Source organism: Callospermophilus lateralis, chromosome 1 (assembly GCF_048772815.1).
Source record: "Callospermophilus lateralis isolate mCalLat2 chromosome 1, mCalLat2.hap1, whole genome shotgun sequence".
Lineage (NCBI taxonomy): Eukaryota > Metazoa > Chordata > Mammalia > Rodentia > Sciuridae > Callospermophilus > Callospermophilus lateralis.
In genome coordinates, this window is record NC_135305.1 from 153,044,651 (window position 1) to 153,061,430 (window position 16,780).

General features: G+C 50.5%; 1 protein-coding gene across 1 annotated transcript; it reads right to left on the reverse strand.

The window, feature by feature from the left end:
* Positions 1 to 1,840: 1,840 nt before the first annotated feature.
* Tbx3 (T-box transcription factor 3) lies at positions 1,841 to 15,251 on the reverse strand. Its single transcript, XM_077108996.1, has 7 exons — positions 13,565 to 15,251; positions 11,687 to 11,954; positions 10,306 to 10,452; positions 8,381 to 8,457; positions 7,113 to 7,270; positions 5,017 to 5,690; positions 1,841 to 3,304 (listed from the first exon to the last, which is right to left on the reverse strand). The coding sequence occupies exons 1-7, from the start codon at positions 13,951 to 13,953 to the stop codon at positions 2,843 to 2,845; spliced, it is 2,175 nt and encodes a 724-aa protein (XP_076965111.1). The 5' UTR covers positions 13,954 to 15,251; the 3' UTR covers positions 1,841 to 2,842.
* Between the last annotated feature and the right edge of the window lie 1,529 nt (positions 15,252 to 16,780).

Genomic DNA, 16,780 nt, shown 5'->3' on the forward strand with positions numbered 1-16,780 from the left:
AAAGGTCTCGACCTCAATCCTCTTCCAAGTACAGAACCGGGAGGCGCGGGGCGGGGGATGTCCTCCTCGCCGGCCGTTCAAGAGGCCTGAAGGTGATAGGGACGTGGGGCCGGGCAGGCGGGCTCGGGGGTGGGGGTGGGGGGGAGCAAGTCAGCCGCCAGCCAGGCTCCAGTTGTGTCCTCGCGTCGTGGGCCTCAGGGCAAGAAAAGGCCTAAGGACTAGCCCTCCAGAAACTTCCCTTACCCCCCCACCCCCACCCCCAAGACATAGAGACAACTCCGAGGTGAGCCTGGGGGTGGGGAGCTTAAAATTGCCTGGGCCCCGGCCTTTTTTTTTTTTTTTTTTTTAATTGAATGTTTTAAAGATAAATTGAACTTCAAAAGGCAACTTCCTAAACTCTTGGAGACGGGTGAGAAGTAAGGATCGCCCTCGGGGGCGACTTTTACCTTGGAGGAGGTGAAATAGGCGCCTTTCAAATGCAAGGAAGACTTCCCTCCTCCCTCTGGAGACACAGCTAAGTGTGCGCAGAACTGTCGGCGCCCTGCACGCACAGCCAGAGGATGGACAGGGCCTCGTAGAGGCGCCCCGGGCCAGCCTGGTGGGGTCTGAGACGCCCGGGACTGCCCTGCCGGGTGGAGTGGGGACGAGAAGCCTTCCTCTGGATCCATTTCTCCTACAACCTGGAGGAGTCACCGGCTGCCCAGCGGCTCTGGTCGCCTGGGGATTCTGCTAGTCTTTTTTTTCCCGGGCCCAAAACATTGTGCAGGAGATATTTTTGACTTGGAGTTCCCAGATATATGTCAAAAGGGAGAGCGAACTTAAAACCGAAAAAAAACCCGTTCCTGGAGCTCAAACTTATTTTTGGTCTAATTCCTGTGGGAAAAGCTGACTTCGGAACTGGACGGGTCTTTTTCTATTAAAACTTAAGTATCTGAAATTACTATTCTTTCGAATTCAAATCAGGCTCCTTTTTCTCTGCCGTTTTCCTCCCTAATTTAAAAGAAAAGTATTTTCAGATTGAAGCGGCTCCCTCGGCTGTAGTACGGGACTTTTGTTCTTAGCTTTGTAACTTGAGTGACATCTCATTTTGGTTGGCTGGGGGCGGTCTTAAAATTATTTAAAGACAAGGGAAAGGGTGGGGGGGGGGGAGGCCAAAGAAGAGAAAGAATCCTCTCCGGTTCTCTACCTTCAGGGAAAGTTGCGAGAAAGCATTTAACACAAGGCCCAAAAACATTTCAATAAAAATTTATTGAAATTTCAGTGATGTTTTAAAGAGGAAAAAAATACAGAAAACCAAAGAACTCGCCAACTATAACACAAAATATACCTTCATGGATTTTTGTCTTTAAACCATCCCTCAGCACCTGACTTTTGAACTGAGACTCTCTCTATAGGCACCAATTCAAAACGCCATCAAGATTGACAACAGTAGTTAAAATTCCACTTCATTTGGAGGAAATCAGAGACTAGCAGATACAAATATGAAAGGAAAGTTGGGAAGTCAAACCACAGTCTCTGCACTCCCCCCAGCCCACACCAATCCCAGGACCACTCTCAGGGTGTTATATTTTCAGGAATTTCAAGTGGAGCTGGGAAGTGCTAACTCCTCCCAAAATTTGGCTAAAATAGGAAACAGCACTCCACCCCCCCCATCCCAACTCTTGACATTAAAAAAGAAAAATAAATTTTGCAGACAACTCTTTTGAAAGTGTGTAGATGTAGGTGCAGAAAGTCTGTTTTCTAAGTGTGAACAAGAATTCTGTGACCTGGAAATAAAATCGACTAAAAGAAAACAAGAACAAAAACCTGACAATTGCAATCATATTTACACAGAGCTATGTACAATGTCAATAAATTAAAGTTTAATTTTCCAAGCATTTTCATATTCCACCTATTTACATGAGTTATCAAATAATTACATAAATACTTTGTCTAATAGTCTCGCTTCTTCTTTATTTTTTTTAAAACCTTGTTATTGCATATACAGGAAAGAACAAACTGACGAAGAGGGACGCCAATCCAGCTACAGAGCTCAGATAAAATAAATTCAGTTTTTATTTCCCCCACCCCTCTTCTGTGTCCCCCCCACCCCCCACTTCCTTGGGGTTGCAGACTTGAGAGCACAGGTTGAGAGGGGATGGGTTGTGTTGTTTTCTCTAAAAGCAAGCGTTCAAAATAAAAACCACAAATATACTACTGTGGAACATGCAAGAAGAGACCTATAGCGGCTCTTAAAACATCACAAGAAGATTAAAAAGACACAGATTTCCTTAATATAGACTAAACAAGAATGGCAGGGACCTCCCTCCCCAAACAAGGCTGCTCAGTAATTTATTGAGAACCAATATGCAAGTCACTATGAAGTTTTTCACTCTTCACAAACAATCATGTTTAATGTATGCATTTGCCCCCGATTTTTAAAAATTTTATTTGTTTCTACTTGACACGGTGAAAGGGGAAAAAAAATAGATCATATAAATCCACATTGAGGGAAATGCCTCTCAACACCTCCCCCCCTGGAGGGCTCAGCTACCTCTTCCTGGGCCACAGCTTCCAGACCAGCCTGGATGGCAGTCTCAGGACACAGATGCTTCCACCGGGTGGCTCGATGCAACAGTGGTTTCTGAGCCCCCCGAATCTGAGCCAGATCCGAGATCTATAAACCTTGCCAAGACGACAGGGTCTGTCTCTCGGACTTTCTCTCAAGGGAGCCCGGCGCCCCTTCCCAGACACCACTGCAAAAGGAAGGGAGTAACCCCACGGCCCGTGGTTTCGTTTACATCCAACAAAGTGCGCTGCAGATTTGACTGAACTGGAATGAAGAGACTTTTCTGGAGGGGGTCTAGGGGGACGCGCTGCGGGACCTGTCGGGCTTGGCTTCCAAGCCACTGACCAATCGCTGGATACTCTGAAGTTCGCTGGTGGCCGCCTCCTTCTCGGAGCAGAGTTTGGGCGACAAGGACACAGAGCTGGAAGAGAGCGTGGAGGAACGGCTGTTCAGTTCCGAGCCCGAGTCCACGGCCACCGAGGCGGGGCTGGAGGCCAGGGCGGCGGCCTTGCCGTCCAGGGGCCCCGCGGCCGGCGCCATGGAAGGCAGCGCCGTGGCCAGCAGGCTGCTGCTGTCGGGGACCGGCACTGGGATGGAGTAGGGGCTGTAGCGCAGCCGTGGGCGCATGCTGTTCAGGCTGAGGAATGGGTGGCGGTGCACGGAGCTGGAGGCCGCGGCCGAGGAGGCGGCAGCTGCTGCAGCCATGTACGTGTAGGGGTAAGGGAAGAGGCTTCCGAAAGGCGACATGGCCAGGCCCTGGGGAAGGAAGAGAAACCACACTGAGATCAGGGACTGTGAGCGGGGAGGAGCCGGTCTCCTCCAAATCCTCCCCACCACCCGGCAGAGCCTTTCCTTTGGGGGCACTGGGATGATAGGACATGTCTAGATTCCAGTCTTAGCTATGTCCCCCTAGGCAGAGGAACGGAACCACTGCGTCTCAGCCTCCTGATATGAACAATCAGGGAACAGCAAAGCATCATATACTGATTGAGGACTGGTGTTTGGAAATAAGGTAATGGCCACAACTGTCACACATAGTACCTGGCCCACAGCACCTAGTCCCACCTACCCTCCCCCCACAAAAAAAAAATTTGCTGCACCTGTTAAGTGGGCTATGGATTCCGTCGAACCCACAGAGATGGCTGAAGGAAAACCAAGGGGACATGTTATGAGACTTTTTTGGGGGGTGGGGATGCATTCTTATCCTCTCCAATCTTTGATTCCAGTTGCAAGTTTCCCAGATGAGACCCCCAAATAAGTATGGAATATGTGAAGCAAAGCAAACTGAGTGGGGTGGCATTTGGCTATCCGAGACAAAGAAATCACCTGGCCTAATTGTTGAGTGTCACAGGTGGGAAACTGAGGCAGGCTTCAGGGGCCCAGGGATTTATTCAGCTAATAAGTGGCAGAAAGAGACTTTAAAATGTAGGGAGCCTGGGTCTGCACCATGACTAGAGTGTTTGAATGCCCAGGCAGGTGCACATGCACCTATTACTGCTGCCTGTGACCCAGTCTCCAGGAGAATCCTTCAGGGAACAGGGGAGGAACTGAGAGAGGCCACAAGCCAGCCCTTTTTCTCGCCCCCTCCTCCCCAAGAGGGGAGGCCAGTCCTGCCTTGTGGCTCTGGCAAGGGACACAAAGTGCTCAGACCAAACAAGGGCTTGCAGAAAATCCCAGAGAACCTTTTCAGCAGGTTCAGAGCATTCTGAACGGCCTGAGCCTGCTCCCCAGCACAGCTGTCTGACCATGCAGAGGCCTGCCACAGCCCCTGCCGGTCCCTCTCCTCCAACATTTCCCACTGTGCTCAAACTGTTAACCCTATGGGGGACAGGCTGGCCTACTTGGGGCCTGGGTAGGGAGCAGAGACTGAATGAATCCTCAACCCAGAAGTCACTTCCCACCCCCCAGACCTCAGTCACCCTCTAGTCCCTGGATTCCTGGGGAACAGTTGGCTCTCTGACACTAGAGATTTTAGCTCCAAAACTAAAATCCAAAAACCCTGAAAAAGGTCCTGGAGTCAGATAGCCTGGGACAGAGTCTCAATTCCACCAAGGACTAGCTGTGTGACCTCAGACAAGTTACTCAACATCTGCAGGCCTCTTCCTCTCCAGCTGAGAAGTGGAGGTGTCAAAAGTCCCGCTGAAGGTTTAGATCAAATGAGTCAGAAGAGATGAAGGGCCTAGGAGACAGCCTGTTGCTCTGTGAGCACCAGGTCCCGCTGTTATCTCTAGCACTATCTACTCTGCAGGAAACAGCCCTGGGGAAGCCTTTTTAGGAGGGGGGGGGGGGTGAGGTCATGATGACTCAGTGAGTTAAGTCTTGCACCTAGTAATGGGTCGATTAAAAATAATAGTTTGTAATGACTGTTATTATATATTATTATTCTAAGGCAAGGGGGCTGCTGCGAGGGTCTGGAATCAAAAGGTGGGAAAACCGCAGCTGCTGAGGCAGGAAGAGGGGACACCTACCTGAGAGGCCAGGACGTGCTGCTGGAGGTGGAAGGGCAGGGTGGCCGCGGATGCCCCAGAGAGTCCCTGCGCAGCGGCAGCAGAGGCCATGGCCGAGGAATCCAGGCCCGAGACGCCAGTAGAAGCCCCGGACACGGTGGCCAGCAGGGGCCCCATGCCCGCGGCCATGCTGGAGAAGGCGCCCCCCATGGCGAACTGGCCGGGATGCAGGAACAGTGGGTGCCCGTTGAAGAACTGCTGGCCGGCCAGGCCCGGCGCGAAGCCCAGGCCGGGCAGGGGGCCCTGGGCCAGGTGCGCGGCCGCGTCGGTCTGCACCGTGAGCGGCGCGAACGCCTCCTTGCCTGGCAGCGCGCGCGCCTCCTCGACCTTGGCCGTGGCCGCGCCCTCGCGGCCCGGGCTCCGGCGCTCGTCGGCGCCCAGACCGCGGGTGCTGGAGGAAATGGTGGCCGGACTGTGGCGCGAGTCCGGCGACGCCTTGTCCAGTCGCCCGCTGTCCCGGGGACGGCCGCCTGGCTCCGCGGCAAAGAGGTGAGCCTTGATGGCCGGGCTGCCCTTGTCGCGACACGGCTCCTCCGACGTGGTGGTGGTGATCTTGGCCGAGTCGCAGGCCTCGGGGCCGTGCTCTTCCTTGCTCTCGGCCTCCGCGTCGCTCTCAGCCTCGCTGGGACACAGATCTAGCAGAGAAAGGAAGAGGGGGAGACAAAAAGCAAAGCGGAAGGGCGTTAGCTTCGAAGTGCACCAGCGGGGGTCCAGTTCCTAATCTGAATCCCAATTGGCTGTGGAAGCCCGGGCAGGCCCCTTAGCCTCTGGCACCTCAGTCTTCTCATCTGCAAAATGGGGAGGGAGGATACCTAACACCTTAGCTTTTAGATTCAATAAGCTAACAAGGAATTTTAAGTGTTCGGAAGGAGCTTAACCCACCTCCTGGAGAAATTCCCCAAACCAGAAGCTCTTCTTATTCTAATGAATTGTCCTTTCCCCCTCCTCTCTCCCCCCACCAGAAGCACGGATTGAGCTCCTACAGGGTCAGAACCTTCACTAGCTTTCCTCCATTCGATTGCAAATTAACTTTTTTAAAATAAAAACTAAGTTACTTTAAAAGTCACTGCTGAAGCACATTCCAATTATCACCAGTCTGTGTTGGGGGAGTGAGATGCAGAGCAGCACCTTCCACAAATTTGTGGATTACTTTGGAAGGATTTGCTTGGAAAGAATCCTGACTTCTGAATTGGTAATGGCAGAAGCAAACACCCCTCCCCCAGCATACACTCAATTGAGCCTTCTGGGTCTGCCACAAAATGGGTGATCGGCAGCTCCCACCCCCCCCAACTGCCCCAGGACAATCAGAGACTCCTTCCTTTTTCTTTCTCCACACCCTCTGTGGGTGTCCTACAAAAAGGAGGGGGATCCTATTTTATGTTTAAAGCTTAAATGGATTGAAGACATTAAGGATTTCACTTAGAAACAGGTTTCCTCCAGTTGAGAGGCTCTGTGTGTCTTTTCAAATAAATAGTGCTTGCTCTTTAAACACAGGAAACCAATTGGGGATTGGAACCATCTCATCCACCCCCAACCTCACCGGCTGCACGTCTCCAGGGCTCCACCCCCCACCCCAGGTGAACTGTAGTTCTCCAGTCGAGTGTCTCCTTAGCCACCTCCTGAGTTCCAGGGGCAGAGAATGCCTTCCCTCCTGCCAACCCAACACATTTTAAGGTAGAATTCAGGCCAAGGGTATGTCAGTAGTTGAAGACTGTCATGGTGGGAGGTTTGGGGGTTGGGGATTGGGAGGGTAGACGGAGAGGGAGAGAGAGAAAGTGCTTCAGGCCCCTGCCAAGAAGTAATATACAAACACACCACCCCACCTGAGCCAAATAAGGCTGTAGAAGAGGCTCTGAGCTTTCCCTCTATGACCTTGCGGAGAGGGGACTCACCTGATAACCCCTTTTTGAACTTTGGCTCCTGTTTCCAGATGTCTGGAAGGGTCTGCAGCGTGCACTAGGTGAGTCTCCAGGTCGAGGCCTCCAGGCCTCCCCACCCCCAACACCTCCAGGCCCAATGACCAGGAGTCCAGGTCCTGCAGAGGTGGCCAGGCTTACCTTTGAGGTTTGATGTCCCTACAGTGGACACTGCTGGTGAGGAGGCCTGAGTGAAACAGGTGAAGGCCGCCTGCTCGCTAGAGGACTCATCCGAAGTTCCTGTCTCCTTCTTGTGTCTTTCATCAAACACCCGCATGGACTGCAGGGTGAGCTGTTTTCTGTGGCAGAAGCCCACACCCAGCGTTACAGAGCAAAACACACCTCCCCTGTGTCCCTCACTCCTACCAAAGTGGCATAGGCACACCTCACTGTCTGCCACACCTCCCCACACACAACAGATTTCCTTCTCTAAAATCTGATGGCCCCAGGGCAGCCACGCAGCCCCAGCCCACTCTGAGCCTTTAAGTGAGATACAGAGAGTGGCATGGGGGGGGGGTCTTCAGGTGCAGATATTCAAGATCAAGGTTTCACTGGGAAAGGACATTTGCTTGAACTAGGAAACCTGGTTTAAAACCAGGAGGACAGAGGGCAGGAGGTGGCCAGGGACAGCTGAATGGCAGCCTTGTAGAGGGAGGCAAGTGGGTGTCCAACCCTGAGAACACAATGCTGTCTGTCCCCAGCTCCTGGATGGTTGCTAAGGTCGAGAGGAAGTGGTTATTTCATGGTGCACTCTACAGTAATTGGTACACCAACACGTTAATTGGAGTTAAAATTCATTTAGATGTTAGCAATAAATAAATAAATAAATAAAAATTCAATGTTCACTCTCCAGGGGCAGGATGGAAATTTGAGGCATTTTTCTGGATTTTAGAAAAAAAATCTTTGAAAACTGGTTGGGGGAGGGAGAACTGCTCTCATATATTCTCTAGCTGTCTGCTTAATGCAAAATGATACATGTCCCTATTAAAGGGTGGGGGGAACTAGATTTCTCAAGGGGCCTAGCTCTGTCTGATGGTATTTGGAAGGCAAGATTGCAAAAATTCCAAAGCATTTTGTGAATGGCCTGGTCCTTGTCTGGGATCTGCCCAAGACGAATTTAAATTAATTACAATTAATAGGCATCCCTATGTAATCTGTTATCCTCAATGCTTTTTTTCCAGAGACAACTATGGTATAGACTCATCTGTTTCTTTAGAGGCTACAAGTCATATGTAGAAAAATTGCAATGTACATTCACAAAGTGTAGTGAGGGGGAAGTCAATTAGCTTCTACCCGCTCTTCTTAGAATAAATTCCTGAATCCCACTTCTAACAGTTGAAAGTTTAGTCCTAGAAAAGTAATTTTTTTCCCCTAAATTATCCGAGAAATGAATAATTGTCTCAACCCACCTTTTTTCTCTCCTGCCATTTCCAGTGTCCCGAAAACCTTTCGCAAATGGGTTGTTGTCTATTTTTAACTGAGTTATCTAGAGGAGGAGACACAAGCAAGACAGAGGCATGAGCTTCACTTTCTAGAATGTTCTGAGATGTTTCCCCCAGGTCAACAGCCTCCTAGAAGTCTGGGTGCCAACAGAGGTCCCGTGGATGTGCCAGGTTAAAGAGGAGTCTGTTCCATAGGAGGCAGTTGACAGCTTGGGGTTAGAAATGCAAAGTTTCTTGAGGTTGTCAAGAGGGACAAATTGTTGATCTTAAAATTGTGTCTTCATTTTGAATTTCTATATAATGCGATTAATCATAATATATGTTAAGGCACACTCCTCTCTGCCTTTATATGCCATCTCTCACACACACAGACACACACACACACACACACACACACACACACACACACACGCCAACCTTTTCCATGAATCTAATAAAATGATTTATGGGATTTCACTACCCTTGGGCTAAAGTTTGATTTTTTTTTTTCCTCCTAGGGTGGGGGGTGGTTTGAGGTATTACACTATTGACAATCACAGATTTTAAAAAGACTGAAAGATAGTGTCTGGAAACATTTGTTTTCCTTTATATTCTTTGCCACCACAATTAGGTGGAGGAGACCCAGTGGCCTCTTTGTCTGATCAAAAATGCTCTATTTTACATGAACAACTTCGTTTCATAGGATTCTGGGTCTAGAGGGGATCTGCACTTTGCACACTGAGGAAAATGCCATAGTTTGTCATCTTTCAAATCCCTTCCCTTTGGGGTGTGGGGGGTGTCCCATATGCCAAGTTACCAGAGGTGGGAAAAGAGCCCTGGGTTGGTGTGTGGGTCTTGAAATGTCCCTACTGGATGCCTAACTTCAGGTTTTGCATTTGACAGGGGGAGAAGGTGATGATGTCCTCTTAGTCTCCAGCCTGGAACACCTTGATCATCCCACAGGGACCCATGACAGTCAGAGTGAGTTCTAAATGCAGGATGGATGCTGACAGGGGGGCAGAGGGCTCAGCAGCTGAAGAGCAGGAGTCCCCAGCCCTTGCTCTCACCCCCGTTACTGCCTTCAAGTAGCCAGGGTTGGCATTGGTCAAGCACTGCTTTCTCTGGACCTCTGTGCCCTTGACCTTCAGGCCATCAGAACAGTGCATTTCAGGTGTCCTGTTGAGGGCCCTTCCAACACCCAGCATCAGGTCCAAGGGAGAAAAAACTTTCAAACAAAGTGGTGACTTTGGCTACCTCAAGTAGAAAGCCACAGACAACTCCATTCACAGGACCCTGTGATCAGGATAGGTTCTTCCAAACACGCACGGGTGTGCACACACACACACACATACACACGCATGCTTGCGCGCGGGCGCGCGCGCACACACACCATAAAAAAACACAGCAGCATAAAAGGTAATAAAAGCCAGACCAGCTTCTCAGGATTTCTGGCTAGAGGAGAAAAGCCGGTCTCCACTAGAATTCTCCTCCCTGAATCCCAAAAGACTTTTTGCCTGAAATTTTTAGCCTCCTTTCCCCCCAACCTTATTTCTGGATCCTTCTTCCTAAAAGGGGAAGAGGACGAACATTGAAACCAACACAAAACAGCCCCAGGGCTCAGGGTTTAGAGTGTATCAGGGACTGTGGGTACAGGAGCTTCTTGCTGGCAAAAATCAAGGAGGCTTTTCTTGCTCAGCTTTGGGTCCCTAGTTGGTGGAGGAAGGTTTTGTTTCTTCCTCCTGGAAGGTGCCAGAGCCTCTTCCCACAACGGCTCCAGCCGAAGGTCAAATCACAGAAGAAAATCCGAGGCTCCCATCCCAATTCCCTTTAAATGTTCCCACCCTGAACCAAAGCAGTTTTTTAAAGGGGAGGGGAAATATCACCATTAAAATAAGAAAAGCCCTTTCAGTTACCTTATCATTCTGGTATGCGGTCACAGCGATGAATTCAGTTTCGGGGAACAAGTACGTCCGAAATGTACTATAAGGGAGTTTCAAGATGTCATTGGCTCTTACGATGTGGAACCGGGGCTGGTATTTGTGCATGGAGTTCAATATAGTCTGCAGTGGCAGGGAAGAGGAGATACACCATTTTTTTTTTTAAGGATTAGCAGGACAAATGGGATCTTAGGACCCCTGTGGGCTGACATCTTCCCCCACCGGCAGGGTCCCACACTTGGATGGGAGTACCTCTCAGGTACAGTTCACTCCACAGATGTAATCTTCTGGAGAATCCAAATTGCTCCTCAATTTCCAATAGGGAACCCCCCCCACCCTCGCCATCTAAGGTTCATTTATGCCTTGAACCCTAGCCTACCTGCGTCCCAAAACTATAATTCCCCTGCCACGTTGCGTGATCACTTGGGAAGGCCAAAGTCTTAAAAGATAGAGAAAAACATGCATTTTAATTTAGAAAATGATTCAGTACTTTAAGCGCCCACTAATTGACGAGCCCAGTCCACTTAAAGCCCTGAAAGGCTGAACTCAGAGAGGAATATTTATGCCCTAATCAAATCAAGGGCTTTAAATGCAATTCCTGCCCGAGGAAGATATTTCCGCGCCCTTCACGTCTTCCTGGGCCTAATCTTTCTCCTTATTCCTCGCTTATCACTTTGTTTATTTTATTGAAATGCTGGGGAGGGGTGGAGGAAGGGGCAAAAGGTGCCTCGCCTGACTTTTACAAGCAATCCCAGTCTTCTGAAAGTTTCTAAGCACGGTTCTCACTGAATCCACATCTAGGCACTATTTTCACACCGAAAGACCTCACCCTCATTTCTTGTAAACCTGACTGTCACCTTGGCCCAATTCTCTTTTAGAAAAAGAAAACCACATTATCGCAACCATATTCACACCCTTGAACCAACACAATCAAGCCTGGGAGACTTAAACTCTCCCAAGAAAGAGGACGGCTGGATTCCAAAGAGAAGAAGTTGCATGTTTGCACACAGAACAAATCCTGAATGCAATGGATTTCCACTCTCAATTGTGGGGTTGAAGCTTCCCTGTCAGGGGGGGAGAATCTACCAAGGACCTGGGGTGGCTTACAGAACATGAACAAGGGTGCTTTCTCGCTCCCATTTTCTTTAGAAGACCAAGGCCTTCATTATCCGGAGAGAAGCACCCCCGGATCCTCCCCCAGCTCTGGGGAAAACCGCACAAATTGGCCAAGCTTTACCTACAGCGATCAAGGGAGAAGTCTGACCCGAAACGCAGGAGTTTAGAAGGAACTCAAAAGAACTACCTCCGAGAGAGAGGGGTAGAAAGCACATCTGCAGGAAGCAGCAAAGGAACTTACAAATCCGTGTTTGTCCGAAATGTTGTTGGTGAGTTTCAGTTTGTGGAAAGTGACAACTTTAGACATCCACTGTTCCCCGGTAGCCGGGCTGTCGGGGTGAATGTACATTCTCTTTGGCATCTCAGGGTCGGCCTTACCCGCCACCATCCACCGAGAATTGTGAAATTTATATCGACAGTCATCAGCAGCTATAATGTCCATCAGTAAAATATATTTGGCCTTTTTATCTAGCCCAGAACATCTCACTTTAAATGGAGGAAACATTCGCCTATAATAGGAAAAGAATGAAAGAGAAAGAAAAAAAAAAGAAAAAGAAAAAAAGATAAATTGCTCAGAATCTTGAGGGTTGGCTTCCTGTTTATTCTTTTAAAATTTTTTATTGTTACAGAGGAGCTTATATTTTTCAGACTAGAGCAACATGGTACAAAATTATTCTCTTCCACATGGAAGTATGAAACATGCCCTGATTTTCTATATTTAAATATCTCAAGATTCAAAACAAATGAAGGATGGCACTGCATTTTTCTACAGAGACTAACAATGTCTTTATTTTTTTTTTTCTATGTGCCTGTACAGATTGCCCTCTGTACAGAGAAATTCTTGCCCCTATCTTTTTTTTTTTTTTTTTTCCTTTGTGCATTTAGTTCTAAACAGCTCAGGGTAGGATTCCAGTGAAGTGCTACTCATGGCTAGAATTTTCCACCACCCATTGATGAGAAAATGCTAAACTTATCAAGGAAATAAAGGTCAAGTTGCCCGGGTCCCTTCGGTGCAAGAGCAATCCCGCTGCTGGCGAAAGTGCAAACGGGCTTCAGTTAAGTTCTCCGAATAAATTTTGCAGATTAGGGTGAACTCCCCCATGCCTGCTGCCAGCCCCAAACTCCAATGTTGTGCCACCAAATTGCTGTTTAATTTCACACAAGTGTTGGCATTCTGTACTTCTGACTTAAAAGGAAGCACTCTGCTGGGAACACTGACTAAATGTCTTGTGGGTTTAAGGAAGAGTGTATGCCAAACTTTGGCCTCATGTAGCTTGGAAGGAGACAGAAAGCTACAGACCTCAAGAGGGGGACTTTATTTTTATCCTGATAGAGTCCAACACTGTAGCTAAAAAAAAAAAAAAACAAAACTGAGTGATTGTAAATGATAATCCTGGGGTCCTCTTTTCCAAACATGTTTCGTTCAGGCGAGGACCACTAAACATTATGTAAAATATGGCTTATAATAATTCACATATACAAAAGCAATGTGCATGTCCTCGTGGACTCCTTAGGTCTACAAACATAATCTTAATTATCCAAAATTGCCTGCTGAACTCTTCCTCGGGTTACAGACATGTGAAGTGGTGTGGGCAAACAAACCCATTTGCCCTTCCATTTCTCTCTGACCCTGGCAGGCTCAGGGCCCCTTCAGATCCGGAGGCTAGGTAGAGGGGCAGAAGACCAGGGGGACAGTGTCAGCCTCCCCCTACCATTCAAAAGAAAGGAGCTTTAAGTTTTTCTCCTGAGAACAAAATAAAACTGATCAAAAACACATCAGTAATGAAATAGGGGGCTACAAAAAAAGCCTTGGAGAGTAAATTTCCTGCAATGGGGTGGTTTTCTTGCTTCCTAAAGGGATGTCTGTACTCTCCTGGAATATTTTATCTATTCTGTAGAGACCCGATATCTGTATTCCACCCATGCAGTCGCCCAGGTAAACTGAAAACTGCTGTCACCCGGAGCAGGGCTGTGGAATCTCTGCACACATTTTTAGGAGAACTAATTTTTCGTCCCAGCCGTAACAACTGGCAAAGAGACTTTTGGGAGAGGAGAGAGATAAAGGGAGGGGGGAAACCTCGGAGAGCTTGGGGGGAGAGGGTGGCCACCGCTTGCTTACCTTCCAGACTTGGTAATGACCATCTCGGTTCCCCTCTTGTGGAACTGATCCCAAAGTTCTTTAGCCTCCAGGTGCACCTTCGGATCATCCTCCACCTCTTCTTCGGGCTCAATGGTCTTCAGAGGCCTTAGATGCGCCTGGGGCCCCAGGGACGAGAAAGGGATGCCGGTCTCTGCCGCCCCCACCAATTGATCCATGATCGGCTTGGCCAGGGCGCCGGGCAGCGAGAGCGCCGCGGCGCCGTTGGGAGGCAGCGTCAGCGCGGGGAAGAAGGGCGGCTGGTGACCCAGCACCGCGCTCATGGCGAAGTCCGGCGCCCGGTGAGGTAGGAACGGATGGTAGGCCATGCTTGTCCCAGGAATGACCGGATCTCTCATGGAGAGGCTCATCCACTCCAGGCGGGGACAAGTCCGCAGCGGCTGTCTTGCTTTTTTGTTTTGTTGCCTTTTGCTTTTTTTTTTTTTTTTTTTTGCTCAACAGCAGCACATACTTTTAAAAAAAAAAAACGCAAAAAAAAAATAGGAAGAAATCACAAGTAAATCACTTCAAAGAGGGGAAATTGTCTTTTGGGGAGGGGAATGTCGCTTTTAAAGAGGACAAGGCGACAAATCAGAAGACATAGTCGCTGGGTGACAGTCCTTGTGCCTTGTGATTTTAAAAAGCCGCTCCTGGAAGTCGGTTTCCGAAGCCAGACGAGCGAGCAGGGTCTCGACTCGCGCCAGAGCCCGGCCGCTGAGCTCGAAATAGACACTCCAGCCCTGCGTCCCCGGAATCGCTCCCCAGCCCCCAGGTCCTTTGTTGCAAATGCGAACGGTTCTCCTAGAAGACTCTTCCCCCTTTTCCTCTTCGTCCCCCGCTTCCTATCTTCCTCTCTCTTGCTGCAGCTAGACTCGGCTTTAGCAGGGAGCAAGAGTGCGGAAAAAGTCTCTTCTTAAGAACAGAAGAAGATAAAACCACACTTACAGAGAGGGAGAGAGAGAGAGACACACACACACACACACACGCACACACACACTGATTTAAGCCTCTTCTACCAGCGCTATCAAAACTTGAACTGCAAACTGGCTTCCGTTCGCCCTCCACCTCCTTCCTCTGCTCCGAGCTCCGGAGGGTGTCTCGGTTTCAATCCGAATCTGGCCGGTCTCTCCTGCTTCTCTTCCTTGTCCTTTAAAACGTGAGCGAAATCGCTTCCTAAATCTGTGTCCAGGCGCGCAGGGCAGGGAGGATTCGGAGGGGAAAAATGGAAAAGAGGGAGAGAGAGAGAGGAGGAGGAGAGAGAGAGAGAGAGGAGAGAGAGAGAGAGACAGAGTAGGCGAGGAGAGGGAGGGAGTGAGGGAGGGAGCGAGGGAAAGCTAGTGAGAGCTGCTCGCCACCCTCCTCCGCCTCTAGAATTCCCCGGGCGTCTGCTCGGCGGCTCTAGAAGGTCGGGCTGCGCCGTGGGCTGCGGGGAGCCGGAGGCCTCTTGATTGGCTCTTTGACGCTTTCGGACCAATTGTGTTGCTGCATAGGCGTGGTTTTCACAGGTCGAGTGCTGGGGGATAGAGCCGAGTTATAAAAAGAAGGTGTCGGAAACTGTAACGTCGCAGCGCCGCATCGGTACTACTGCCTGTCCTGTGAATATGTCAACATGATCAGAGGGAGGGCGGGAGCCACTGGGGAGTGCGCGCACAGAGTCGCCTCTAGGTGGCTTATCGAGAGATCGCCGCAGACCCAGAGCTCGCTCGCTCTCGCTCAGCCCACGTCTGAAATGCCTCAGTCATCTAGCCCGGGACCGAGGGAGGAGGCAGGGCCTGGGAGGAAGGGGAGGGAGAGAGGGAGGGAGCAAGCGGGCTAGCCTGCCGAGCCGGGCGGAGAGCGCGCCCGGACGCCGGGCAGGGGCGCTCGCCTCTCGCGCGCTCGCCTCGCCTCGCCTCTCCACCAGCCGCGGCTCGTTCTCTCTCCGGCTCTCCCTCTTCCTCCGACTCCCGGCGAGCGAAGCGGGCGGCTGAACCTCCTGCGTGTTGGCGTTCGGCCTCTGGGCGCGACTAAAGCCGGCGGCAGCCGAGGGTGCGCGCCTAGACTCCAGGCTGCGGCGCTCTTCAGCCCCACGTGGAGCGGAGCTCCGCCTGGCCGCCGCTAAGTAAGGGTCCCCAAGCTCGTGCATCTTGGTGCGGGTCTCCCCTACATCTGGGCTCGCGGGAACGCGAGCGCACGGTTGCGGCAGGATCTCAGCACATGAGTGCGTGGGCCCCTTTCCACAGTGCCCCACCCCGCAGCCGCATGCGGGGACCCAAGTACCCTCAGTGCATCTGTATTCTAATACGCGCCGAAAAACACGTACACTCAAACATGTACACAGTTTGAGCCCGGCCCTGTCTGCGCTCACTCTGGGAGATGGTCTCTGGATTTTATAAAAATGCATTTACCAACCCTTTCAGATCTCGGCTTCCATTTAGATGCGGGCTCCTGGTATTCTGCCTGGATGTGTGTGTTGGGGGGCGGGGAGGTGTAGAGAAGGGAGACTCCGGTCAAAGTGAGTGCAGTGATGGACTAGGGTCTGGACCTGTCCCTTTCAAGACGCTGCCTTCACCTCCGGGACCAATTCCTGGGGGAACTGCTGGTAAGGGGTGGACGAGCTGGTTGGGGGAGGTGCGCCAGCCTCCTATCCTCTCCAGGCATCGCACTTATCTCTTTTTGTCTCAGTTCTTTCTCCACCCCAGGACTTATCTCACGAGAAGTCGGGGGCGAATTTGTAAAACAAACCGTGAAACGCCCCCACCCCAGAGGCGAGGGGATTTGTTCCAGTTCAGGTAGGGTGGGGGCCTCATTGAGGGCAGCTGGGAGGGAGTCAACCAGACTTTATTGATCAGGCCTGTCCCCGAAATGCTTACCGCACGGTGACTCCTGTCCGGGTCAGAAGATTCTCCCAAACCCACAGTTCTCGCTTTTGGGGTGGGGTGGGGGTGACAAGGCCGTCCCTGATTAGGTGAATGGAAATCTTGACCATGCTCTTTGACTCTTGCTAAGATAAGAGCCTACTTGGTTGGAAAGGGAATGGAGAACGGGCTGGTTTCCGGGCCTAGGGGTTAAGAAACCCATGCCTTCGGACGCCTGTCTGGGTAGACCTGCAGAATCCTCTGCTACATTTTGCTTTGTCCACCCCCCCCCCAACACCCCAGCTGCCGGGTCCGAAGTGGCAGCTACTGGAGGATAAAAAGGCAGTGCCATGTGGGCCAA